The 26,334-nt window shown below is 44.5% G+C and overlaps 1 protein-coding gene across 3 annotated transcripts in view; it reads right to left on the bottom strand.

Moving 5' to 3' along the window:
* LOC147884393 (peptidyl-prolyl cis-trans isomerase CYP19-4-like) overlaps nt 1–23,577 on the bottom strand; it is a 45,232-nt gene extending 21,655 nt beyond the window's left edge. The window contains exons 1-4 of one of the 3 annotated variants that reach the window (XM_087398241.1): nt 23,425–23,533; nt 22,764–22,829; nt 22,476–22,548; nt 9,764–9,811 (exon numbers count right to left, since the gene is read on the bottom strand). In XM_087398241.1, coding sequence (XP_087254367.1) covers nt 9,764–9,811; nt 22,476–22,548; nt 22,764–22,829; nt 23,425–23,493 — 256 coding nt within the window. In that variant the 5' untranslated portion in view covers nt 23,494–23,533. Of the gene's footprint in view, nt 1–9,763; nt 9,812–22,475; nt 22,549–22,763; nt 22,830–22,970; nt 23,045–23,424 lie in introns of those variants that run through there. The other 2 variants (XM_087398242.1, XM_087398243.1) reach the window with 2 other exon arrangements.
* Between the last annotated feature and the right edge of the window lie 2,757 nt (nt 23,578–26,334).

A 26,334-nucleotide genomic window follows, 5' to 3' on the forward strand; every position in this document is an offset into this window, starting at 1 on the left:
GGGTTCTATGACTCAATTAATTGAGAATGCAAGGACAGCATATGCATGGATGCACGAGAAGAATTTGGGCTTTATGGACAGCAAGAAAGAAGACAACAAACGGGTGCCAAACACCAGGATAAGGACATCAAATCTGAAAATAAAAATTATGGCAAACGACCGTTTCAAAAGGGAGGAAAAGCCCAATTCAAAGCTGGTGAAAGGCATGGACAGCCTAATAAACAGCCTCGTACCAAGTTAGCTGATGAAGAGAAAAAGTCACTCATGGAGCAAAACAAATGTTTTATATGCAAAGGAGAGGGACACCGCTCTTATGATTACCCATTCAAGAAAAGAGACAGGTCAGATGATGATAAGAATGGTGATAAACAGGCTGATCGGAAGGGCAAAAAGCCTAAACCTTCCGCAGGACTTCTTCCAAATGTGATTGGGAGTTTGCCACATGCACATGATGAAGAAGAAACGAAAAAGACTGAGATGTCCAGAGCATGGGGAAAAATCAAAAATCAGAATTGTTTGTTTTTCTTTAATTCTGGGGCAAAGGCAAATTTCATAACTCCTGATATGGCAGGAAGGCTTGGCATCAAGCCTGAGGAAATGGGGCCATCTGGCATGTGTGATATGGCCAACCCTGAACTCAACACACCCGTCACTCCTATCATTGGCAAGTTGAGGATGCATATCCAGGGATATCAGGATGCAGAGGACTTCTACATTATGCCTTTGCCAGAGTGTGATGCTTTGCTTCTTGGATGTACAGGGTGGGGGCTGATGTGCAGATGAGAAACAAGAAGATTTCTATAACTCATAGAGGCAAAAATCATGTACTTGATGTAAAGTTGAAAGAGGAGTCCATCCCTGTAGTTTCAGCTTCTTGTATTTCCAATGTAATAAAGCGTCATATTTCAGCGTACTTGATTTTTGTCAAAGAGGACAGCCAACCAGTTCAAGAAGGCTCTACTCTTTCTGCTTTAGATAGAGAAAGGGCTGCTTTTATTTCAGATTTTCAGGATTGTTTCTCAAATGCACTTCCTCAAGAATTACCTCCCAAGAGGCCCGAGGATCATCAAATTGATATAATTCCAGGAAGCTCACCGCCTAATATACCTCCCTATCGTGTCAGTAAGGCACCACAGGAATGATAATGTCACAAGAGAAGGAACTCTTGGAAAAGGAATTAATACAGCCAAGTAATTCTCCTTATTGTTCCCTTGTATTGCTTGTGAAAAAGAAGGATGGCAGTTGGAGATTATAAGGCTTTGAATAAAGTCACAATTAAGAACCGTTTTCCAATTCCACGCATTGATGATATATTGGATCGGTTGGAAGGTTCCTCAATGTTCAGTCGTATTGACCTTAAAAGTGGATACCATCAGATAAGGATACGGCCTGAAGATGTCTACAAGACAGCCTTCCGCACTTCATTTGGCTTATATGAGTTCCTTGTGATGCCTTTTGGTTTGACTAATGCACCTGCCACTTTCAATAGAATGGACAGAATTTTTAGTGCACACAGAAAGTTTGTGGGCACTTTCTTCGATGACATCATTGTGTTCTCTAAAAATGAGCACGAGCACAAGAAACATCTCACTATTGTGTTTCAAGAGTTGAAAAGACACAAGCTATTAATAAACACCAAGAAAAGTGAGTTCTTTATGCATGAGATTCATTTTCTCGGTCATATAGTATCAAAGGATGGAGTCAAGATGGATCTTGCAAAAGTTGAGGCCATAAGGAGTTGGCCAATTTTGAAAAATCTACATGAAGTCAGAAGCTTTCTTGAGTTGTGTTCATACTATCGGAGGTTTATAAAGTACTTTGCAGAAATTGCTTCTCCCTTGCATGCTTTACAAAAGAAAGCTGTACCGTTTCGGTTTGCTGTAACTTGTGATGCATGTGGGAACAGCATAGGAGGCACTTTGATGCAGGATGGCAGAGTAGTTGCATATGAGAGTAGAGTTCTCAAAGATGTTGAATTGTACTTGCAGATATACGAGAAGGAAATGTTAGCAGTGATACATGCTTTGACCACATGGAAACATTACCTTCTTGGAGCTGATTTTTATGTGCAAACAGATCATCAGTCACTTAGATATTTTCTCACGCAGAGAAAATTATCTAAAAAGCACATGAGATGGGCTAACTTCCTCTCAATGTTTCATTTTCAAATTGTACATGTGCCGGGTAACAAAAATGTCGTGGCTGATGCACTTTCCAAGAAACCACAGCCTGAAGCAGTCTCCAAGAAACCCAATGTTTCAGCAGTGAGCATTGCTTACAACAATGTGTTAGATGTGATGAAAGATCAATATGTTAATGATGCTGATTTTTGAACTATTTATGATCAGCTTTCTAATGGTCAAAGGCATGATCACTATATGTTGAAAGAGGGTTTCATTTTGACGCATGGACGACTCAGTGTCACTGATCAGATGCGACAAAAAGTCATAATGGAAAGTCATGCTCCTCCATATGTAGAACATAGGGGAATTACAGCAACAATTACAGTAGTGGAGCAATACTTTTATTGGCCATCTTTGAGGAAAGATGTGGAAGAATATGTGAGAACATGCATGGTTTGTCAGAAAGTAAAGTTTGACAAGCAGAAGGCACAGTAAGAAAGAAAATTACAGCAGATCAAATGGCCAAATTGTTTCTGCAGCATGTCTTCAAGTATCATGGGATGCCTGAATCCATAATCAGTGATAGAGATCTGAGGATGACCAGCCTCTTTTGGAGAGGGCTGTTTGAAAATATGGACACTACGCTGAATTTTTCGTCATCTTTTCACCCTCAGTCTGATGGACAATCGGAGCAGGAAAACTCTACCATCTTGGATATGTTTAAATGCTATGTCTCAGACCACAAAAGCAAATGGGAGCATTATTTATATACCTAGATGAATCCATGAACATTCCCAAACTCATCCTCTAAAAACACAACATAGTGCAGTTTCAATCTCATGATAGTCACTCACAAGGTTGAAAACCATAAACTCCACCATGCATAGCAGGGACTAGCTACTATGACATCCCCACTGACGTCATCAGCGCCCAACAGTGGGTGTAGACCATAGTATAAAAATATGCTCTCACACATACAAATCCACGCACCCACACATACTTGCGCATCCATTTATACAAAGTCTTCGTACTAAGTTTCTGTCGGCACTCCGGAGGTGAAGGGCAGACTCAGCCATGATGAAGGCTAGCACTAAAGGAGAAGGCTAATCAAAAGGTAGTCCAACATCTCTTCATTCAAGCTACAACTGCTTGTGAAGTCTAAACATTTTCATTTTAGTCTCTCCCCAACGAGCATCTAAATCTAAATCTAGCTGATAGGGCAACGCACCATTTAAGATAGAAAGAATTATCACAATACCAGCAGGCCGCAACTTGGACGAAAACTTCACAAAGTGAAATTTGCAGTCCGCTAATACGGCAGAAGCATATACCTAGATGAATCCAGGAACATTCCCAAACTCATCCTCTAAAAACACAACATAGTGCAGTTTCAATCTCATGATAGTCACTCATAAGGTTGAAAACCATAAACTCCACCATGCATAGCAGGGACTAGCTACTTTGGGAGCATTATTTGCCTTTGCTGGAATATGCTTACAATAATACGGTACACACATCCACAGGTAAAGCACCTTTTGAAATAGTGGAAGGTGCCAGGAAGATACCTCCCATTTTACATACAAAAGAGAAAATCTTCGAAGCTGATCATTTTGTGGAAAGCCTTGAAGAGGCTTACAAGAAGATCAAATATGCCTTGCAAAGAAGTTAGGACAAGCAGAAAAGAGCAGCAGATAAGCACCACAGGGAATTGGTATTCACAGAAGGTGATTGGGTTTTGCTGCGTTTTCAGAAGGCAAGGCTGAAAAATAAGAAAGGCAAGAAAAGGTTGTACATAAAGCTGAACATGCGTTACTATAGTCCTTTCTAGGTTTCTGAAAAGATAAATGAGGTAGCTTACAGGCTGAAGTTGCCTCCGCATTGGAAGATACATAATGCCTTTCATGTGAGCTTATTAAAGCAATATCATGGAGATATTCCCGAGGATTTACCTGATGAGGTGCAGCCTGAAGTGGAAGAACAAGATGAGCTTCTGGTCCCAGAGTAGATTCTGGTACACAGAGATAGAAAGCTCAAGGGTAAAGTTATCCGTCGCTACTTGGTAAAATTTCAAAATTACCCATCACTTAATGTGAAATGGATGAAGGTGAACTGGCAGATTCACCTGGGATATTGCGGCTTTACCTTGATGCTTTCCAATGAGAGCCGACTGCAGTCCGGGCTCCTACAGGTAGTTCAACAGATCGAGCGTCTGGAGCATTACCTGGTGTTCGAGAGGGGGCTAGCACCTCCACTCCCTCAGTACTGACGGGCTCACTGTGATTTCATGAGGTCGCTTGATGACACTATATGTTTCATCCGAGATACTGAGCTGGCAGTATTTCTGCTGTGAGACTTCATGATATTGATGCATCTTGACTATTGATCGCCGAGGATCACATAGATTTTGAGCAGTGTATATGGATGGATGCATGCCTCTCCTAGCCATATTTTCACTATCTCTGTATACTATAGCTGCGGCTTTTCTTGTATACCCTTTCATGCTATATTTCATGCTCACTCCTGTGTTTTGGGGCAGCAAACTGTGGTTTGTTGTTTCAAGAGAGGAGTATGTCACGGGGGCGTGAAATTCTAAGTACTTTAATGTACTACAAGACCGTGACAACTTTGGTTTTAAAAGTCCAAGCATGGGCTTAATAATGTATAATTAAACACGGCATGGTGCCTAGCACATAAGCGTAATTAATCCCTAGGCCCAAAGACATTCCAAGGAATTAAAAGAGTGGTTGTTTGGAAATGATGATGTGGCATTTTTAATGGGTCCCCTAGAGGGTCATGTACCTTCAGTGGCCCCCCTAGAGTTCTAGGTGGCTCTAGTGCCTTCTACATGCTCCTTTGCCATTCCTGGACCTTCCTGGGTCTTCTAAACTTCACATGTGTGGTTTTCTCTCTCATCTTCTCCCTTTGTTGAGATTTTGGACTGGTTTTCCAGCCTCCTTCAACTGAATTCCGTTTTTCTTCATAACTCCTCACCCGTTTGGATTCCTTGACTTCCGTTAGGCCCGATGGCTTCCCCTCTGCCTCCCCTTCGTAGTGATATGCTTTTCCCTCCATGCGTTTGGCAGAACGGGCAGAGCTGAGCACTTCTTTTGCTGGTCGAATTTGCAAAAGTGGCTTTTTCTGGACCTTTTTGCTTCTGCCTCTTGGGCCTCTCCTCTTGCAAAGCTACAGCTTTCTGTTGAATTTCGAGTGGTCCCACGCGCTGGTTGACTGGTTTTTCTCAGTTTTGGAGGACTTTCCGGCGATGAAACTTCTCCAAAACCTTCTCAATGCATTCCTCTCTGAAGCACGCTTCTTTTGAGCCCAAGAACTCCCATTTCTTCGCGACAGAAGTGCTTCTTTTCGCATTTTTCAGTAGAATTCTTGCTGATCGGCTCTTGTAAATGCTCTTTCGTCATGCCTTTGCACTCCTCTTTGGCTGAGAATGCAATTGGGCATTGGCTACTATGTCCTCTTGGCGATTGAGGACTTGGTTCGAGTTTTCAGGGCTTGGTGAGTTGTGATTTTGCTACTACAATTTCTTTTTGCCATAAGCTATTGGTTGGCCTCGTGTGACGCCTTTTTCTTGGCTCACAGGTGCCCAGGCAGTGCTACATGAGCCATTCTTTGGTTGGGTACTTTGCTGTTTTTATTTTGGAGCTTTGAAAAGCTTTGTGAATCCCATCTGGAAACCACTCAAAGAGAGTGCAGCTGGGGTACAGTGTGATTGCATCTGGACAGCCAATGGAATTGCACTCGGAAAAGAGAATGCCTTTGGGTTGAGCCTATGGGTTAAGTGCACTTATGTGATGGTGTTCTATGCTTGAAAGCCTTGCGAAGGCTTAGTGAATTGGGGCTTCGTGCTCAGTTGCAGGGAAGGTCTCCCAGATGCAACTTGTAATCATTTCACTGTGAAATATAAAGAAATACCAAAAGGGACGCCACGGTGTTTGGGGCCAATCGGGTGCACTTGTCTATGTCTGTTGAGCAGGGGCATTCTAGCCTCCATCCCTTTTTCAGTGGTTTTGTTTGTGAACAAATGGGTAAATGCCAAATGGTGATCATGCAATGGTTAATGGTTGTGATATATGCTTTGTGAGCTGTAAATAAGTGCTGAAGTGATTAAAGGTTTAGTTCCACTGCCCTCTGAGTGATTAGAGGCCGGTTACAGAGAGTATATGTCAAAGGAGTTTGATGCATTTTTGTCTTCACGGGGCATTGTTACACTCATGCACTACTCCTTACACTCCTCAGCATAATCCTATTCCTGAGAGGAAGAACAGGTCCACTATGGAGATGGCCAGATGCATGCTTAAGGCCAAGTCCTTGCCCAATAAATTTTGGCTTGATGCAGTGATGTGTGCCAACTATGTGCTGAATAGATCACCTACAAGGGCATTGAAGACTGTTACACCTTATGAAGCATGGAAAGGCAGGAAGCCTTCACTTTCACACATGAGAGTTTTTGGGTCTTTTGGATATGTTCATGTACCATCTTAGTTGAGACATAAGCTTGATGACAAGGCAATCAAATGCATATTTATTGGTTACAGCCAGGAGAGCAGAGGGTATAGGTTATACCCACCAAATACTGGGAAGATTATTGTCAGTAGAGATGTAATCTTTGCTGAACATTCAGCTTCTCCTCTTGTGGACTGCAAAGCTAAGCCAAAAGTTGACATGTTTGATGCCTTTGACTCTTGGTTACCTCTTCCTTCCTCAGAGGGGGACTTTGACCAGCAACATGAGCCTCCTGCAGACCCTCCAACAAGCAATGATCAGCCTATACCCCATGCTGATTTGCAGGTTTCTCTTCTAGCACAAAATGATCCCACTATTCATGATGCAGTGATTGAAGAAAGAGCTGTCAATAGACAGCAAAGGCAAGTTCCCACATGGCTTCTTGATACATTGAGGGACAGCAAACAAGATCAGTCTTTTACTGCCCGGACAAGATCAAGGAATAGACAAATGCACCGTCACTTTCTTGAGTTTGCACTCCTTGCTACAGCTTGCAATGAAGAGCCTTTGTGCCATAAAGATGCTTTTGACAGCAAAGAGTGGATGGATGCAATGAGAGCTGAGTTACAATCCATTGCCAAAAATGACACATGGGAATTAGTAGATCTCCCTCCTAGCAAGCATGCCATTGGTACCCGGTGGGTCTACAAATTAAAAAGGAAATCTGATGGCAGTATAGATCGACACAAAGCCCGTCTTGTTGCAAAAGGGTATGCCCAACAACAAGGCATTGACTTTGAGGAGACCTTTGCTCCCACATCCAAGATTACTACTATTAGATGTGTCATTGCCATTGCAGCCCATCACCATTGGCAAGTGCACCAACTTGACATCAAGACTGCTTTTCTTCATGGGGATCTGCAAGAAGAAGTTTATGTAACATAACATCTTGGCTCTGAGGTTGTTAATTCTGAAAACAAGGTATGCCGGCTTAGAAAAGCCCTTTATGGTTTGAAGTAGGCACCCACGGCATGGTATGCCAAATTTCATGCACACTTACTATCCCTTGGTTTTTAGAATAACCCCACAAAGCCCACTCTTTATGTCCGTGGGAGTGGATCTGATTTTTTAGTGCTGATTTTATATGTGGATGATATGCTAATCACGGCCCCACAGAGCCCACTCTTTATGTCCGTGGGAGTGGATCTGATTTTTTAGTGCTGATTTTATATGTGGATGAAATGCTAATCACGAGCCCAGATACTCAGCATATTGCAGCTTTCAAGGCTGATTTGCAGTAGGCTTTTGAAATGTCAGACATGGGACAGCTACACTATTATTTGGGCATTCAGTTTGCTCATGTTGGGGGGGTATCATGATGTCACAGTCCAAGTATATTGGACAGCTCCTTGATCGTTTTCAGTTCGAGGATTGCAAGCGAATCTCTACTCCAGTGAACCCTGGCTTCAAATTTTCAGCTCATGATGGGAGCCCACCATGTGATATCACTCTTTACCAGGAGGCTGTTGGATGTCTCATTTACCTATGTCACGCCAGACCTGACTTACAATATGCAGTATCTCAGCTCAGCAGGTTCATGCACATGCCCACTTCACAGCATTGGCAGGCAGTGAAGAGAGTCTTCAGATATCTCAGAGGCACTCAAGATTTAGCCCTCTTCTATGGTGATCAGGGTTCACTTACCATGCATGCTTACATGGATAGTGACTCCGCAGGTTGTTCCAACACCAGAGTGTCACATACCCGCAATTGTTTTTTGCTTGGCAGTTCATGTATCTCTTGGCTCAGCAAGAAGCAACCAACAGTTGCCACATCTAGCTGTGAAGCTAAGTACAGGGCAGCCTTCACTGCTACAGTAGAGTGTGTCTGGCTTCGACAGTTACTTACAGATCTTGGTATTCACCAGACATCCTCCACTATGGTCTACACTCACAGCCAAAGTGCTTTGGCCATTGCGCGTAACCCAATGTTCCATGCACGTACCAAGCACATTGAAGTTCACTATCATTATGTTCGAGAGTGGTTGTCAGCAGGAGACATAGAGTTGTCCTACCTTCCCGCAGAGGACAACATAGCAGATATGTTTACAAAGGCACTTCCTCGTCCCAAATTCCAAGTCTTCCGACAGGCTTTACACTTGGTTCCCTTTGTTACATGATCTGACATACCTTGTACATTCATAGGTGGCTATATCCTTTTGGATGAACATGTGCCACCATGACCAGAAAATACCAGGTATTCTGATACATTTCCAGAATACTTCAGCCCATACCATGGAGGGGGGTTTGTAGGCCATCTTCTCCCGGTTCTAGTGATGCCCTATGGGCCCTGGTATGTGCCTTGCAGGCATAGTAATAGGCACTCTAGTACTTTAGTGCCTTTTATGCCACATAGGACATTTAGCCCTATGTGACACCTAGGACACTTAGTCCTACGGTCTCCCTTCAAGTACATTGTACTTTCTTTTCTCTAATCTAGTTGACGTGACGGCTTATCTCCATCAACTCCTGTACTTGCTCCTTTTTGCTCATCGCTCCTACAATGATATCAGACCCTAGTACATGGAGGACAGATAAGTCTCACGTGCCCTCAGGATTGCCAATGGACAGATGCGGGTCTCATCCCATCAGCTGAGGATTGAGACAAGGAGAGCCACATGTACACCGGGGGAGCAGTGGATTTGCAGATTATGCAATTTGGGGGAGCTAGAGACGAAAGAGCATTTCCTATGTACTGTCCGGTCTACTATGAGATCCGAAAAACGAAGGCTATCACTACGGGCAAATGGAAGCGAGTATGCTTTCTCTCAGGGTTCTGAGTCTTGAGTTCCAAGTCCTAGTTCTTGAGTTTCTTAGTATATCACTCAGCAGGGGCCCTAGCATGCTCTTGCCCAGCCAATAATCTCTCTCTCTCTCACACACACACACAACAAAAGCTCTGACAAAACCATGCATAAATATCCCCTATAAGATCATGCTTCTTTTCCCATTACTTGGATACGATTACCTGGACCCCCTGGGCCCTGGTAGAGACATAGATTGAGAGGGTCAGTAGTTCAAGGAACACCACGTAACATAAGCAGCAATGCATATGGCAATCCACAGTCAATTTGGTAAATGAAACATTAAAGTAAAAATGAGCTAAAGGGAGGCAAATCAAACCTGCAGTCTTTGGTACAGTTTTCCCAAATAATCCCATGACCACACGCCCTGAATAAACATAGGTAAGCAGCAGATCAGCTCTACATTTCTACATATGACATACAAGCCTTTGGTAAACACCATCGTTAGCAATCTATATGCCTCTAGCTCATCTAAAATTATCATGACTTCATTACAAAGACTGGCAAACCAAGTATTTTGATTATCACAACTTGTCTGCAACAGATTCCCGCAGAAATAAACAATCAAAGTGCCCTCAAGTTCAAAAAGCTCTGGAAGAAGACATGGGTTCAAGAACACAAAACTTTTGCTTCACCAAAGTCACAAACACTGCAATACAAAGGACTGAAACTGGAAGCAGCATATAGCAAAAAAACATGTCTGCAAACAACTGTAGGCTCTATCTTGCTCCTGCATGCCTTGAAGAAAAGGTTTCTGTGGGATGCAAGAATGGGCCTCAAGTGAGCCTTATATAGAGCACAAGAGCACACAGGCCAGGCCGACCTGATCTGAGAACACTCGATCCAACAACAAAGCCGACTCGGGGTCTGCCGGGCGTAACCTGGCAGCTTGTGCCAGCCAGTGGTACGTCCAGATCAAAGGTCTGCACACTCAATGCAAGGCCCTTCAGCCCTCCGACTCTGCACCAAAGAAGGTTGCAGAGAAGCAGCCTTAAATGACTACTGTGGCCTCAGAAACTGAGACCAGTAGTACCTGCCATCCGCAACTATATCTACCCCCGCCAATATTCACCTGCTGCCCCATATATAGGGGCTCCCACATGGGGCAGTGATATCCAACACACCCTCTCACTAATTCAATGTTGCCTAGACTGATACATGCACTCAAGCACAGGTTAGCTAGGCCTATATCTGAGTGTATCCAAGATTGCATACTCCAAGCAGTCCTTATCTGCAAACACCGTAATGGTTAGCTAGGGAATTGGCAAGCTCACCTCCCAACCACAGCCCCAATGCGTCAGAGTCCATGTGTAGGGATTGACTAGGCTTAGGCTCACTCTAGGTCCTAGTGTGCCCAGGGAGTCCATCCCTGTGGGATCCCCAAATATGAGCCTATGGCTCATATGTATAGACTCACCAAATGGTGTCCCCAACTTAAGAGTACCCATACATATACCTAGATGAATCCAGGAACATTCCCAAACTCATCCTCTAAAAACACATCATAGTGCAGTTTCAATCTCACGAAAGTCACTCATAAGATTGAAAACCATAAACTCAATCACGCATAGCAGGGACTAGCTACTATGACATCCCCACTGACGTCATCAGCGCCCAACAGTGGGTGTAGACCATAGTATAAAAGTATGCTCTCACACATACAAATCCACACACCCACACATACTTGAGCATCCATTTATACAAAGTCTTCGTACTGAGTTTCTGTCGGCACTCCGGAGGTGAAGGGCACTAGGTGCAGCGTATACTTAGCCTTAGAGCAAGACCCGTACACTGGGTATAGCGTATACTTAGCCTTAGAGTAAGACCCAACCTCATTCCCTGCTGATATTATGTCGTGAAGGGGACATAACATCTTCCCACCTCAAAACTACCTACACTAGGTGAGAAACTCAGGAATTGCCGCTTGATGGATTCATATATCTTCATGAGATCTAGAATATATCCAATCTTACAATTTAAATATTTATATATACGAGACGAAAGAATAAAGGAAAGGAGTAAATGAGAAAAATTTTATTTAAAAAAACTTAGTAAGCAAAACTACGCTTGATGGATTCAACACTTTCCCACGTGTTATCATCCTCAGACTGATCCTTCCATTTAATAAGAAACTTAGGAATACTCCTATTCCTAAGTGGCTGTTCCTTATAATCTCCGGTTCATTGGGGACATAGGTTGTATGATCTTCCAAACGAAAATTTCATCAATGGAAACCAAACTATCATCTGCACCAGAAACCTCTTTCAGTTGACTGACATGAAAGAATGGATGCACCCACACTCCAGAGTCCAGGCAGTAACTCCAACTCGTAGGCAACATCGTTGATGACACGAATGTTTTGGAGCCCAATGGTCCATGGAGTTTAGGCTGAAACCTACCCGTCATCATGAAGGGACTCAACTTAGTGGCTGTATGCTTTGCACTATTATAAGCAAATTCAGCCATTGGAAGATACTCTTCCCCAAATTGCTTCTAGGAACATAAGCACGAAGCATGTCTTAAAGTACCTGATTCACTCGCTCCGTTTGACAATCTGACTTTGGATATCAGCTGAACTCATGCTCAGCTTCGTGTCGAATTTCTTTTTTTTTTTGCAAAGAAGCTTTGTCATGCCAAAGGTGACTCCTAACTCGCGGATCGCGATCCTGACAATGTCAACCGGTAAGCCATAAAGACTGAATAACCTTTCCACAAACACCTAAGCTATTGGTGATGTGGTTATTCTAGTCATCCTTGGAATAAATCTCTCAATCTTGTCTACAACTACCCAAACAGCATCATGCTACTTCTGAATACGAGGTAGTCCAAACTATGAAATCCATGGAAATTCTTATCTGATACCTCCACAGGTTGTAGCATGCCACCCTACCTAAGGCATTCCGCCTTACTTACTTGGCATTGCTGACATTCTTGAACATACCATTCAATATCAGTCCGCATCTTTGGCCAATAGAAATCTTTCTTGACCAAAGCCGATGTCTATTGGATCCCCAAGATGTCCGGCACAAAGGCAATCATGACATTCATAAAGGACTTACTTCCTATGTCTTGAACACCTAGAACACAGACTTCGCCTTTTTGGAATAAAATTCTACTCCGAATAGCATACTACATTTTTTCCTTCTGCACAAAGGTAGAAACCTTAGGTTCATCCGGGCATGTATGAGCATCCTTAGCCATATGCTAATCATGCTCATATATGTATTTAAAGGAAAGAAAGAGATTAGACTGATTTTTGTGGAACTCATCATGTTCACATGTCCAATGGGACTCAAGGCATCTACTACTACATTAGTAGCTCCCCTTATATAACGTATTTCAAAACCAAAATCTTGCACCTGCTCTGACCGTATGGCCTTCCTGTTGGAGGTCAACATCTCCTGATGTCACCGTAGAGAGAAAGGGCCTTGTTTCTAGGTGTGCCCGCCCAGTGTGAGGCTAGGGTAGGGAGAGAGTGGGTGTGGGTGTGGGTGTGCCCGCCCCAGGAGAGTACATCTAGTCAGCTCTAGGCAGCCTCCTTGTATGCTACAGGAGGTGAGCCCTTTATAGGGGAGCAACAAGCTTGGTCGGCTCATGTAGGGCCTACTCAGTTGGCCCCCCTAGGCCTAAAGGGTGGGCCCTATTCTTCCACCTTCTCCTTTCTTCAACCCTCAGTTCCCTTCTATCCCATCGGTCTTCTCTTTCAGTTCATCAGCCTCTTCACTCCGACATGACGACTTTGTCTGAGATGGCAAAGAACAAGACTAGAATTCTAGTGTTGCCCACGTTCTCGGTTGACCGGCAATTGGATGGGCTCAATTACGGCATTTGGTGAGTGATGATGGAATCTGTGTTAAAGTCATACAACATGGCAGACGTCTTGATCACTGAAGGTCCAGATGAGGTTGTTGGATCCCAAGAGGTCTTCATCGATGCGAAATCACATCAACAAGTTACAGGAACTTCAGCAGGAGATCCTCCAGGCAGGATGCTGCTGGAGATCCAGATGGGTCAATAGATTGCCGATGCGGGAACCCAGACACAATTGACTAATCCTTGTGAGTTGTTATATGCCCGTTGTCATTGGAGCACTGAAGCTCATTAATCTGGCGATTGTGTACCAGTTTGGACTTGAGAGGGGGCTATGTAGCTTTGAGATACAGGTGCCCATGCAGGGAGCAGACCTTGCACCAGAGGCAGTATCAGTTGGATTATTGTTCCAGGATTCTTTGTTGGCGTGATGTACCAGTACAAGCAGTTGGATTATTGTACCACATGACTCAGTATCAAACCAGAGGAGTGTATCTAGCACCTACACCCTAGGAGCAACAATTCCAAGTTTCCAATGATCGTGCTGAGGCGGTTCATGCCACGGGGGGTTCTTCGACAATACCTATGGCGATCTTTAGCGGTGGAGCATCACACGACGGATTCTTCCAGTTGTTCCAACGGCACACCCAGCTCCCCGGCGTCTATCCAAGAGCTGAGAGGGGCTGTTGGAGGTCAACATCTCCTAATGTCACCGTAGAGACAGAAGGCCTTGTTTGTGGGTGCGCTCGCCCAATGTGAGGCTAGGGTAGGGAGAGAGAGGGCTTATGTTGTGGGTGTGCCCGCCTCGTGAAAGTAGATCTAGTCGGCTCTCCTTGTATGCTAGAGGAGGTGAGCCCTTTATAGGGGAGCAACAGGCCTGGTCGGCTCATGTAGGGCCTGCTGAGTCGGCCTCCCCTAGGCCTAGAGGGGTGTGCCCTCTTATAGGACTGTGTGCCATGAGCAAGGAAGGTGGTTGTCCCTCTAGGAGGTGCCGTAGGGCTGCCAACCAGCCCTTTATCGAGGGCAGAGGGGTCCGGCCCCCCTACATATAAGTTGGCCAGGGAGAGTAGTTGGTCGGCTCTCCTTCTTGCTTACCAACCAGGGAGAGGCTAGGGCTATTTATAGGCCCCCCTCCTTGGTATCTCACTATCTCTCGTGGAGTAGATCATCACAAATTGTAGGGGCTTCGCAGAGGAGTAGAGCCAGCCTAGTCTTACACCTGAGGAGCAGGGTACTCCCTTGTGCTCCCTTCCACTTGGTTGTTGAGCTATGTGTTCCGAGCTCTCGAGCAGCCCATTGTTTCCGAGGTTTTTCCCCGAGCTTAGCAGGGCTTTCTCCAAAGATCACTTACAGTTCTCTTGTGCCTCTCTCCTTTCTCTTTCTCAGCGTGTGTGTGTGAGGCGTGCTATCTCTCTCTCTCTTCCGTTCATTTTCGATGCACTTCTCACACTTCCAACAATGCAAGTCAAAAGAACATTCCACAGAGATTCGGTGCGGTGCCAATTTGGGCATAGTGCTCGATTGAGCATATAAAATTCCCGGTTGAAATCCAAAATTCTAAGTTGGAGTTGAAGAATGCCTTTCATTTTAAGGGACATGATTTACATATTTTGAATTGCTGGAGTTCAACGGTGTCGGGAACGTGACTAAATGCTTAGTCACAGCATAAAGCTCTTTCTCATGCATAGTATATCTCACATATGCCCTTGCATTTCTCAATGGGGAGATTCAGGAGGACATATAGGTTTAGCAGCCTCCAAGCTTTGAGGTTAAGACTAAACAATGTGCAAGTTAAAGAACACATTTTATGGTTGAAACATGCCCTAGATGCTTGGTATCAAAGGATTGATAAGTTCTTCACCTCTATTTGACTTGCTTGGATTTCATCGAACACCAACCTCCTAGGATCTATGATATGTAACATGGTTACGATGGTGACTGCATGCTTCAAACTTCTTGAAACACACATCAAGTTCGGTACTTAATCATCTTGTACAAAACCCTTCCTCTCCCCTCTTCAAAAGATTAGAGAAAGGCAACGCCAAGCACGCATAGTCAAAAATGAATGATTAACAAAACTGTGTGAAGCCTAAAAAAGACCTCACTTCCGTGACAATATGAGTTGGCCACTCGTTGACAACTTGTACCTTTTTCAAGATCAATACAGATTCTGTCAACGGTAATAATATGGCCTAAATACAACAGTGCTTGACAAAAGAACTCAAATTTAGAACGTTTAGCATAGAGGGTTTCAACTCTATGAATAGTCAAAACTATTCCCAAGTGCTTCTCATGCTCATCTAAAAAGACAATCATAAACTTTTCAGATATGGGTGAAAGATATCCTTCATCATCTACAGGAATATGGTTGGTACGTTTGTGAATCCAAATGGTAGGACCAAGGATGCCCATATCGTGTATGAAAACCTGTCTTAGGGCTGTCCTCTTCCCTAATACGCATCCAATGATACCCCACTCGTTGGCCACTTGTACCTTTTTCAAGATCAATACAGATTCTGTCAACGGTACTAATATGGCCTAAATACAACAGTGCTTGACAAAGAACTCACATTTAAAAAGTTTAGCATAGAGGGTTTCAACTCTAAGAATAGTCAAAACTATTCCCAAGTGCTTCTCATGCTCATCTAAAAAGACAATCATAAACCTTTTGAAAGATATCCTTCATCACCTACTGGAATATGGTTGGTGTGTTTGAGAATACCAAGGATGCCCATATCATGTATGAAAACCTGTCTTAGGGCTATCTTCTTCCCTAATACGCATCTGATGATACCCCATTTGCAGATCAATCTTGGTGAAATATTTCGCACCATGCAAACGTTCTATGAGGTCATCCATCCTTGGCAAACGATATTTATTATTAACCGTTCTGTGAGGTCATCCATGCAAACGTTCTATGAGGTCATCCATCCTTGGCAAAGGATATTTGTTAAGACCTTTATAGTTCATGCATAAGTGTATGGTCTTATTCTTCTTATCAACCAATAGCACTAGTGCTCCCCAAAGAGAGACGAATATGTCCCATTCGGATATGTTCTCTAACTTGCTGAGCAAGTTCATCTTTCTCTTTCAAGCTCATCTCATAAGGTTGCTGAAATACCAGTGGAGCACTTGGAAGCAACTCGATCCTATCATCTATGGTCCACCCCTCTCTTCTGAATTCTCAGAAGTGAAAGTTGATCCAAGAGTTGGACCCCTTAATCAACACTCTGCCTGAACTCCAGTAGTGTGTATGTGTGAAATCGGAGCCATAGCAACAGGCAATCCATCGAGGGCCAAGTCCACAACCCTGCTAGCATCCAGAGTCCACTGGACCACATTCCAAATCCATGGAATGACCTGATTTCGACACCATAGCCTTGCTGTCCCAACATTTCAGAAGTTCATCATGATTATTATAAACTTAAATTACAGAATTCATAACATGCAAAAATTCAATGTTTTTTTTGGCACGTGTCGAGTCTGACCATGTCATGAAAAAGATGAAAATTTCATCTTCATCATACATTGCATAGAATGATAAATTTTCATCGAATTGCAAAATAACAGAGAATATGACTCAGCACGTTCAGAACTTGTATTCTCTTTATTATTTGCAGTGGTTTTACAATATTTGGCCACATGGCCATTGATGTCAGAATATAGATCAAAATGCGGACCATCATACAAAAGCTACCGAAGGATTTCTTCAAAAAAACCACACTTTTCCTGACAACATATCAATGCGGTCCACCGCTAGAATGGGAAATTCAGTGATTACTCATATCCTTTACGTTCAAAATCACGTCTAGTACGCATTGATCCCAAACCTCTAAACCACCTTTGGTACAATTCACCACATAAGTGTGCCCTACGCCGCCCACTGACCGGTTCAACTCCTAGACCAATGCCATATCAATGAAACTGTAAGTGCTAGCATTGTCAAAGAGAATCTTCACTGGTCAACCCGCCAAAGAGGCATTGCATGAATGGACTGCCCCATGCGGGGGCCTATTTATAGGACTAAAGCCCAGCTGAGCTGGCAGACCAGTCTGGTCATACCCTTGATCAACCGACAGATCATGTGCCCATTTAAGGCCCTCGCCTGAGTCTGTTGGATGTGACCTACGCCACAGATTGGGCCAACCAAGTTTATGATGCTACTAACGGACACCTGCTGTCATATAGCAAGCTCTAACTGGCCCATCCATCCACAGCCCAATCAACTGTGCGCTGTCTTGCTCCAGGACCAATCCTCAACCTTAAACAAGCCCGTACTTGCTTGCACCTATACTTCATCCATACTCCTATGGTGTCTTCTACAGACCCTATAGCAGCACCAATTCCACACTGCCTTGTTGGCAGGACTCATGTGTACTTGGATCTGCCCAAATGGCAGCCTTCCAACCTGCCCATGTGGCCTCTCTTTGACCCATAACAAGCTACTAGTACACCTCCCCTATGTCCTCATTTAGGGGCTCATAGGTGAAAAGGTGACCATAATAATACCAACAGATGCAGGTAGCGGAGGACAGGGGCAGGGTGCCACTGGTGAGTGGAGAGGCAGGCTGGATCGCACAAGTTGAGGGAAGTGTTGCTTGCACGTGTCCTCCAATCTGGGGGCGAGGTAGGCCTATTTGGCCCCCAAAGGGATGACCTTTGGTGAAGGGTCTTATTCCCTTTCGTGAAGGGGTGGGTGTCCTTCGAAATGCCCACATATCCCTTCATGTAGGATGGGTGGTTGTAAAAGGGTGCGAGTAGGCACCGTATCACATGCACTGCATGAAAGGGTACATCCATACAAAGGGTGTCTCTCTTCGGGACGGGGTATGTCTTTTCGTGAAAAGGTGCATCCTTTCAACACATGAGCTGTCTCTTCATGAACAGGTGTGACCCTTGGAATGAGGGGTTAAGGGCTGGAGAAGATGGTGAAGAGGCTTGGGGCCTACGTGCCTTCACACATTCGCTGTCTCATCCCTGAAAGACACCCTCCCTTCGAATCTGTAAACACCCTTCAAAGACACCACACCTTCATTGATACCTGAACTGTCCACACCTCTGCAGACTCCTCTCCAAAACACTTCTGAACAGCAGCCCTAATCTCCACAGTTTGTTGGCCTCAAGCTCCCTCCATGTCTTGGATCTCTAGCCAATCGTAGGCTCTGATGCCATGTGAGAAGTGCAGCGGAAACTGAACAGGAAACAAAAAAAATTAACATCCGCGGGAGGCCACACGGGCCTATGGGACAAAGTACAAAGTACACCAGGAAAAACTCCATGAGCTGGAGCAAAGGGCGCGCTAGGACCCTTGCTGGGTACTATGCTTATCTAGAGAGCTCGAGCACAAATCAAATACAAACTGAACTGAAGCAGGCTGAGAGCTAGGACTCAGAAGCCGAAGCCTGGTACCATGGTGGCTCGTATGTGAGCGGTGAATATATATTGTATCTACGTCTATCGGGCTGTCTCGTACTGTGGGAGGGGGGCGTGGTCTCCTCGATCTCTGAACCCGCTGGGCTATGTTCAAAGTGACCCTTCATCTCGGGCAGACTCCCTTGAAGAACCCTGTGGTAGGCCGGACCTCAATAGAGTGTGCTCTAGTCACTCTCCGTGTCAAGGATGGTCTCTTCTCTCTCTCTCAGTGGCTCCGTGTCGGCTCTCTCTGCTGATCCAGACTGCCCGTATATCAGCTAGCTCCTCCTCCACCCCACTGTGCCCTGGAGCTGGCTCAAATGCATTAAAATCAGTGACACGTCGCTATGCACGATCAGCCTCTATATCCCGTGATCTAGTCGCCTCATGATGCTCTCTAATCTATCATCATAGAGTCTCCCTGTGTTGGCACATATCAAGCAGATGTAGACCTGGTCATGAAAGTGGATTAGTCGTGAGACTAGGCCGAAGCCGCTTCTCTCCAGGTACAGGCACCCCAGATCTCCTAATAGGCTGGGCATGCACAAAGAAAAATGCTCCTCTGTCTCAACCACTCCCAATGTGCATAATATATAGATCCACTGCTCTCTAGGTATACCTGCTACTCTCCCTACCTCAATCCTCAGCTGATGGGATGAAACCTGCATCTGTCCAAAGGCGATCCTCAAAGCATGTGAGACTCCTCTGTCCTCAAGATACTGGCGTCTGATGATGAATCCCTCCTCCGATACTCTCAGGAAGAATAGAACTGGGTTTTAGTGGGGAGGAGCTCCTAATCCCCCCAAAGTCCGAGATGTATGGAGCTAGAGGAGATCTAACCGTATGATATGGTTAATCTCATCTCGTGAGATCGACTCGTGAGGTGCATCCATGTTGTACTGAAACGGGGGAAGCATGTCCATCTGAATGGTGTGCCTGGCAAACCATGTAGATATGCATGCATACCATGCGTCTGCGCCGCTCTCTGCGAGTCGTCTGGAGGACTCCAAGGCTAGCCTTAATAGTCTTCATCAAGGTAAGTCCCAAACTCTATGGATGAATGTTGTTGTCTGAAAGATGGCATCAACCTATAGAGGTGTCATGGCGAACTCTGCCAATACTATCTCATGCGGAACTGAGAGCTTACTCCCAATCATCCTGGACCCCATAGTCCGTCGGTGGATCCTAAAAGGGTGCTTAGAAGCACTGTCTCTCTAGCCGGGCCAAAGTACTATGCCCCCGTGTGAGTCGTGCTTGGGCTACATGAGTCATCGTGAAAATGGGTCTTGTCTCCCAGGTATGTGTAGAAATGTACTATCTCCACTGGCCCACCACGGTAACTGAAGCTAAGTCGACGGAGTACTACACATGAGGCGTTGAAGACCATAACCTTGGTCTTCCCAAGGTTGACTGTCGGGTCTCTCTCTGCAGAACACCTCTAGGACCTCCAGCTGAAGATGATATAAGAACTATGTCATCAGCATATAGCAATATCTGTATCATGAGATCGGCCAATAAGGATCTAGCTCCCTAGGCAATCTATGAAGGATGTGATTCATCGATGTAAAGTCTGAAGAGAGTCAATGAGAGAGGGCAACCCTGCTTCACCCCAATCGTGCTCTCGACGCAATCTGATAGACCACCTAGAGCACGAACTCTGCCGCCATCACACCCCAAATTAGCGTCTCTGAAATCTGCATCTCTTGTAGTCTCCTGATCATGTGGGATCGCAGGATAGTGTCGAAGGCCTTACAAAAGTCTACAAAGCAAGCGTGGACTTTTTGGTATCTAAATCTCACCTCCTCAATAATATGCCCTCAGAGTGAAGATGTGATCTAGAGTAGAATTCTTCCTCTGGAATCCTACCTGTCCTAGTGCCCACCGCCCTGAGCCTCTGTACTCCCTCTCTAACACTGACCCATAAATCTTGGCCAAAGTGTGGCCACGATTCCCAATATCCATAAGGTCCCCAGCTTTGTATATCGGCACAATAGTGGTGGTAATTCCCAATATCCATAGGGTCCCCGACTTTGTGTATCGGCACAATAGTGGTGGTGCTCCAAGCAGGTGGGAAGCCGTGGCATACTACCTAGTTGAACACCTCTGCTAGGACCAGAGCTAAGACCTCCTCCCATGTGCAAAGCACTCAGTCTATGGGGGTCTATAAATAAGCACGCCACCCCCGTCAATCAGCTGATGTAAGCAGGCCGACTCCATGTCTAGGTGGGCCGACTAGCAAGCCCTAAATGCCAAACCCTCCCTGCCATTAGAAGAGCTGCCATGCAGCCGTATAGGGGCTGACCTCCCTGCCTCAAATAGGCCGACCAGGAAGCCTAGGTGGCCGATATGCTTCTCTGCTTATTAACAGGCCAATAGGGGGATGGTCACCTACTGGTATGCTCCCCAAGGAGTGGCCTGACTGGCCCTCCCATGCAAGCCTATAACAAGGCGCCTCCATAAGGGCTGCCACACGGCAACAAGCAGGCCCAATCTGCCTGCACCCACAACCACCTGAAGCGCACCATCATGGGCTGCCCTCAGCGCATGAAAACAAGCCAATCAGGCCCAAGCCATGCCTAACTGGCCCGCTCTAATAACTCCTAGGAGGGCCCTCCCCATAGGCAGACTGGTCTTTCTTCCCCTTTTATTCGGGCCTGACCGTTCGTGTTTCAAACCTTCTACATCCTTTCTCTTCATCTCAATCATTAATGCAGGTGGAATCAAATTCTCAGGCTTAGTATATCAAGAGAGTCAATTTTCTCCTAAATATTATGGTGCAATCCTCCAAGGTATTTTTAAGCATCGATCAATAGGGTTCAGTTCAAACAGGTATTCTCAGCTACTTGGCTGACCACTGCGTTTGAGGTGGATGTTATGACATCATGGCACACGTTGGATGCAACCAACTGTCATAACTTGGAATAATAAGTTATGACATGGCCCAAGTTGGATACAGCCAACTATCATAACTTGGAAGAATATAATAAAAAGTTTTGGGAAGCCCTATTGCCGGTGAGCTCTTATTGGCATGTGCCTTTGTCAGAGAAAATTACTCTTTGGAATCATGCCTTGTCAAAAAAAACATTACTCGTTAGATGAAGTAAAGGGGGCACTTATTTCAATTATCGGCTATTAGTGAATCAAAAATTAAAGGAGTGATAGGCACAAGAGAAAATCTTCGAAAGTCAAAAGAGTGATAGGAACAAGAGAGGTTGTATGCATTTGAAGGTATGCCCTTTGCATCTGACCGATGAACCATCCCCTCTCTAGCTCCTTGAACAATATTCTCAAAACCTTTCTTTCTGTTATCGGTCAGGTTGTATGCATTTGAAGGTATGCCCTTTGCATCTGACCGATGAACCATCCCCTCTCTAGCTCCTTGATGAACAATATTCTCAAAACCTCTCTTTCTGTTATCGGTCAATTAACGTAGAACAACAAAATCTTCAAAACATCGCTAACAACATTCATCAAGAGTAGGGTTTAAAGAGAATCTGAGAATAAAGAAATGTGATGCAGCATGAGGTGTAAATGAGGACTATCCGTTATTAGGCCTGAAAACCCTCGTATATTTTTACTGATATTCAACTTGAATACAACAGTTTCAGAGGTCGAGATGAGGCCAATCTGAAATTCTTGCCACAGGTATGCCAACAAGAAGCTTCTAGACCTGTAAGAAGTCCTATCTGAAATCCTCATAATGATCCAGATGCAATTATTGGCCTTCCTTGACCGAAAAAGAACTGCCGATAGCTTGTAACAAATCAAGGAATTAGGAAATTCAGAGGATTGTGGGAATTTAAAGCTACCAGCAGGTTTTCCGTCAATCTCAATGTCAAAGTAAACCTTGTGAGTTATCTCCTCTGAGGCATCCTGCTTAGCCTGCAATCACCAACAGCAAGTTCCAGCCTTAATAACATCATTATAAATTAAGTATAAAGCTTCAAAACGCAAAAATATATTGTCCATACATGTACTGAACTTCAAGCATAGAAACAAATCGTAATGACGGCATTCATGCTTCAGTAAATCCCTGCAATTGGCAAGACTGAGGCTGTCATAGCAAGTTGGCATAAGAGAATGTCTTTGATCAAGACCTTTTTTGGGTGGTGAAATTCCGGCTTGAGAGGATGTGACGTTGGATCTTTCAGGAACCTTAAGGCCTATCCAAAGAGACGAAAACATGCGTGCGCAATTTAAGAATCGTATACAGGAAGATGCGTAATCGAAATTCACCCCTGTAAAACGGTCGTCGACCGAATCCAATAATGTTATTAAATGGACAGAAAATTCAAGTAGCATACGGGCCCCTTTCGATTGCACATTGCTCGTTCATGCTGGAAAGGAGGAAACAGTTACGCAAGTCGAGCTCTCTGAGCTTGGTCTTCTGGTTTTAGATCCTCGAATGAGCTAACAAATGCGCGCTGGTTTCTGCTGATAGAGGTCCGCATCAGGAAAGAATGTTCGCGCAATTGCTCTTAGTTGTACGGATTCGGGGACTCAACTTAAGAAGTAGCGGAAACCACAGAGAAAGCACAAGCGAGGGACTGAGAAGCGGATGAAAAGATGGAACAACAAGCAAGGAATCCAAAGGTTGAAGAGATCTAGCGATGCAAAAGGCGGTAAAATTGCAGAAATGGATAAACCTAAATCGATGATGAAATGAGAGAGTATGTGCGTTTAGGCACGACGAGCAATATGCAGCAAATGTTGTCAAAAAAGGTAAGAAAGAGCGAGAAAAGATGAGAGAGAACTGGCCTGTAAAGAGACGATGAAAGCGAGAAGGAAGATGGGGAGGAGGAGGAGGCAGAAGCTGCTGGAGTTCATTGCGGCCGGTCGCTTCTGAGGTCTGTCTGCCCTTCTTCGTCCCTGCCCCAGGCCTTTCAACTCTCAGTCTAACCTCTCACACCCAGTCGCCCAACCTTCCTCTGGTTAGGTTACCCTTCCCCCCTCACGTGGTTCCTTCCCCCAGGTTCGCGGGTCGGTGGACATTGCAATCTCGCCCCTCCGATTTTAGTTCCTTTCACATTCCGGCGATGTGAAATCTACATGGCACCGGCCCACGTTCGATTCCATTGGACCCCTCTGCCTGTCAGCATCGGCCATGGACAGATGTGCCCCTTGTAGATGGCCGTGTGTGTGTGTGTGTATGTGTGTGTGTGTGTGTGTGTGTGTGTGTGTGTGTGTGTGTGTGTGTGAGCCTTCACATGTGAGGGATGGCAAGACAACTCATCCACCCACCGCACAAGCCCTTTGTGTGTCATGGGGTGGTAAGTCACCATCCTTGGCCACATGCGGCACTCCATCTTACATGAGGACATAAGCTGATGCTCACATAGGCATGACAAGGCTACCTTCCCACATTTGTATAGCCTAGGATTTGAGGCTTATCACTCTTTTGCAAAGCCCTCTTGTTGGAAGACCTAGTATGTACCCCTTGATGTTGAAAAATAAAAAATTCCCTAAAATGTATTGTTCCTTAACCTAGCCACCTTTCCTTAACCTAACCACCTTCAATGCCATTCACATCACTATATATGCAAGCTCGCCACCCCAAGTCCACCATCATGAGTGATGAACTCATGGGGATCAATGGGAAGTGCTGAACTCATGGGGAGCATGTTCATTTCATAAGTGATTTGACCATAAAGTGTCCTCAACAGTACCACCCTCGATTTCATCGGGCTTCAAAGGTGGCAACTTTGATAATCTTACTTATCCTACCCTTTTTTTCTCCTTTTCCTTGTTTGAAGCAAAATGCGTGAGTTATTAGCAGTACCTCCTTAGAGGGAGTGCTATGATGGAGCAGTACCTCCTTAGAGGGAGTGGTATAATGGAGCTCCTTTTGTGAATTTCCAAGTGTCTTTTTTTTATAATAAGGTTATTATGTGCAGTTAATCTAGCTACATTATATATTTCAAACTACCTTTTAAGGAGTTGTGATGTGAAAATCAAAAACTCACCAGCAGTTCAGATTGCACTTGATACAGACAATGTATCAAGCTAAAATGCCTTTTAGCCCGGCTCTCACAAAAACAGTTTTCGCTTTGCCTCCAAAAGTGCCCTGTATAGTAGGAGGCAGTGTCCACATGCACTTGTGCACTCTTGTTAAATGTGGAAGCAAAATGTTAAGCACCTCGTGTTCACTACCCCCTCCCAAACCTTTGGAAGCTCATGAGAGCAACTCATTTTTATAGGAATGCTGACACAATGATAGAGAAAGGCAAGGTTAGATTAACAAATAAGATTTAGAGGATAAACAAAATCGATAGAGGCTTTGATGAGAAAACTTATCTAGAAACATCAACAAACATTCTCTTCCACACTTAGAACTAGAAACTCTAAACTAGCATAACTGGAGCCACAAGACTGTTTGAGGGCCCACAAATACCAGAATCTTTGGAAAAATGAGATATAGAAGATTAGTTATAGCTACACACAATAAGTAGTTATAACTAATCTTCTATAAGTGCTATGATGGTAGAGGGAGTGGTATAAAGGAGCTCCTTTTGTGAATTTCCAAGTGTCTTTTTTTTATAATAAGGTTATTATGTGCAGTTAATCTAGCTACATTATATATTTCAAACTACCTTTTAAGGAGTTGTGATGTGAAAATCAAAAACTCACCAGCAGTTCAGATTGCACTTGATACAGACAATGTATCAAGCTAAAATGCCTTTTAGCCCGGCTCTCACAAAAACATTTTTCGCTTTGCCTCCAAAAGTGCCCTGTATAGTAGGAGGCAGTGCCCACATGCACTTGTGCACTCTTGTTAAATGTGGAAGCAAAATGTTAAGGACCTCGTGTTCACTACCCCCTCCCAAACCTTTGGAAGCTCATGAGAGCAACTCATTTTTATAGGAATGCTAACACAATGATAGAGAAAGGCAAGGTTAGATTAACAAATAAGATTAAGAGGATAAACAAAATCGATAGAGGCTTTGATGAGAAAACTTATCTAGAAACATCGACAAACATTCTCTTCCACACTTAGAACTAGAAACTCTAAACTAGCATAACTGGAGCCACAAGACTGTTTGAGGGCCCACAAATACCAGAATCTTTGGAAAAATGAGATATAGAAGATTAGTTATAGCTACACACAATAAGTAGTTATGGCTTGGAAAAAGAAAGTTGACCTTATGGACAGGTTTTGACATTTTGCGAGTTTTATTTTTGCAATTTTTGCGGGTTTCCAATCATCAAAATGTATTGTTAGTGGCTAGCTATGTGTGATGGGAAATGTCGAGCATATAACTATCATATGACATATCCATTTCAAAAGGACATCTTTGAGATTAAGGTTTAGATATGCTACAACATCACTTGAACAATGCCTCCTAAGATCAAGGTGAAACTTAGAAGGTGGCACGGCGTCACGCTTGGGTGGAGCTCTAGGCTGCTAATCATAAAACATATCCTCTCTGCGGTGACCCCGTATGTCTCCTCCATCTAGCACTTCCCCAAATCTCATTAGCAAGAGGTGGAGAGGCTTTTCAAAAGTTTCCTCTGGGCGAAGAAAGGTGGTAAACGACGAATGCACTACATCCCCTTGGGGCCGATGAAGGGGTTGGCTTTTTCATTGCCAAGGGTTGGCTCCTAGCCGCCGAGCTTGGCCTGGTGGTACGACAGACTCTTCTCGGATTTCCCCATTAAAATTGTAGGGTC

The sequence above is a fragment of the Dipteris shenzhenensis genome, chromosome 27 (genome assembly GCF_047967505.1).
Source record: "Dipteris shenzhenensis isolate YYH24624 ecotype China chromosome 27, Dip_SZ_1.0, whole genome shotgun sequence".
NCBI classification, from domain to species: domain Eukaryota; kingdom Viridiplantae; phylum Streptophyta; class Polypodiopsida; order Gleicheniales; family Dipteridaceae; genus Dipteris; species Dipteris shenzhenensis.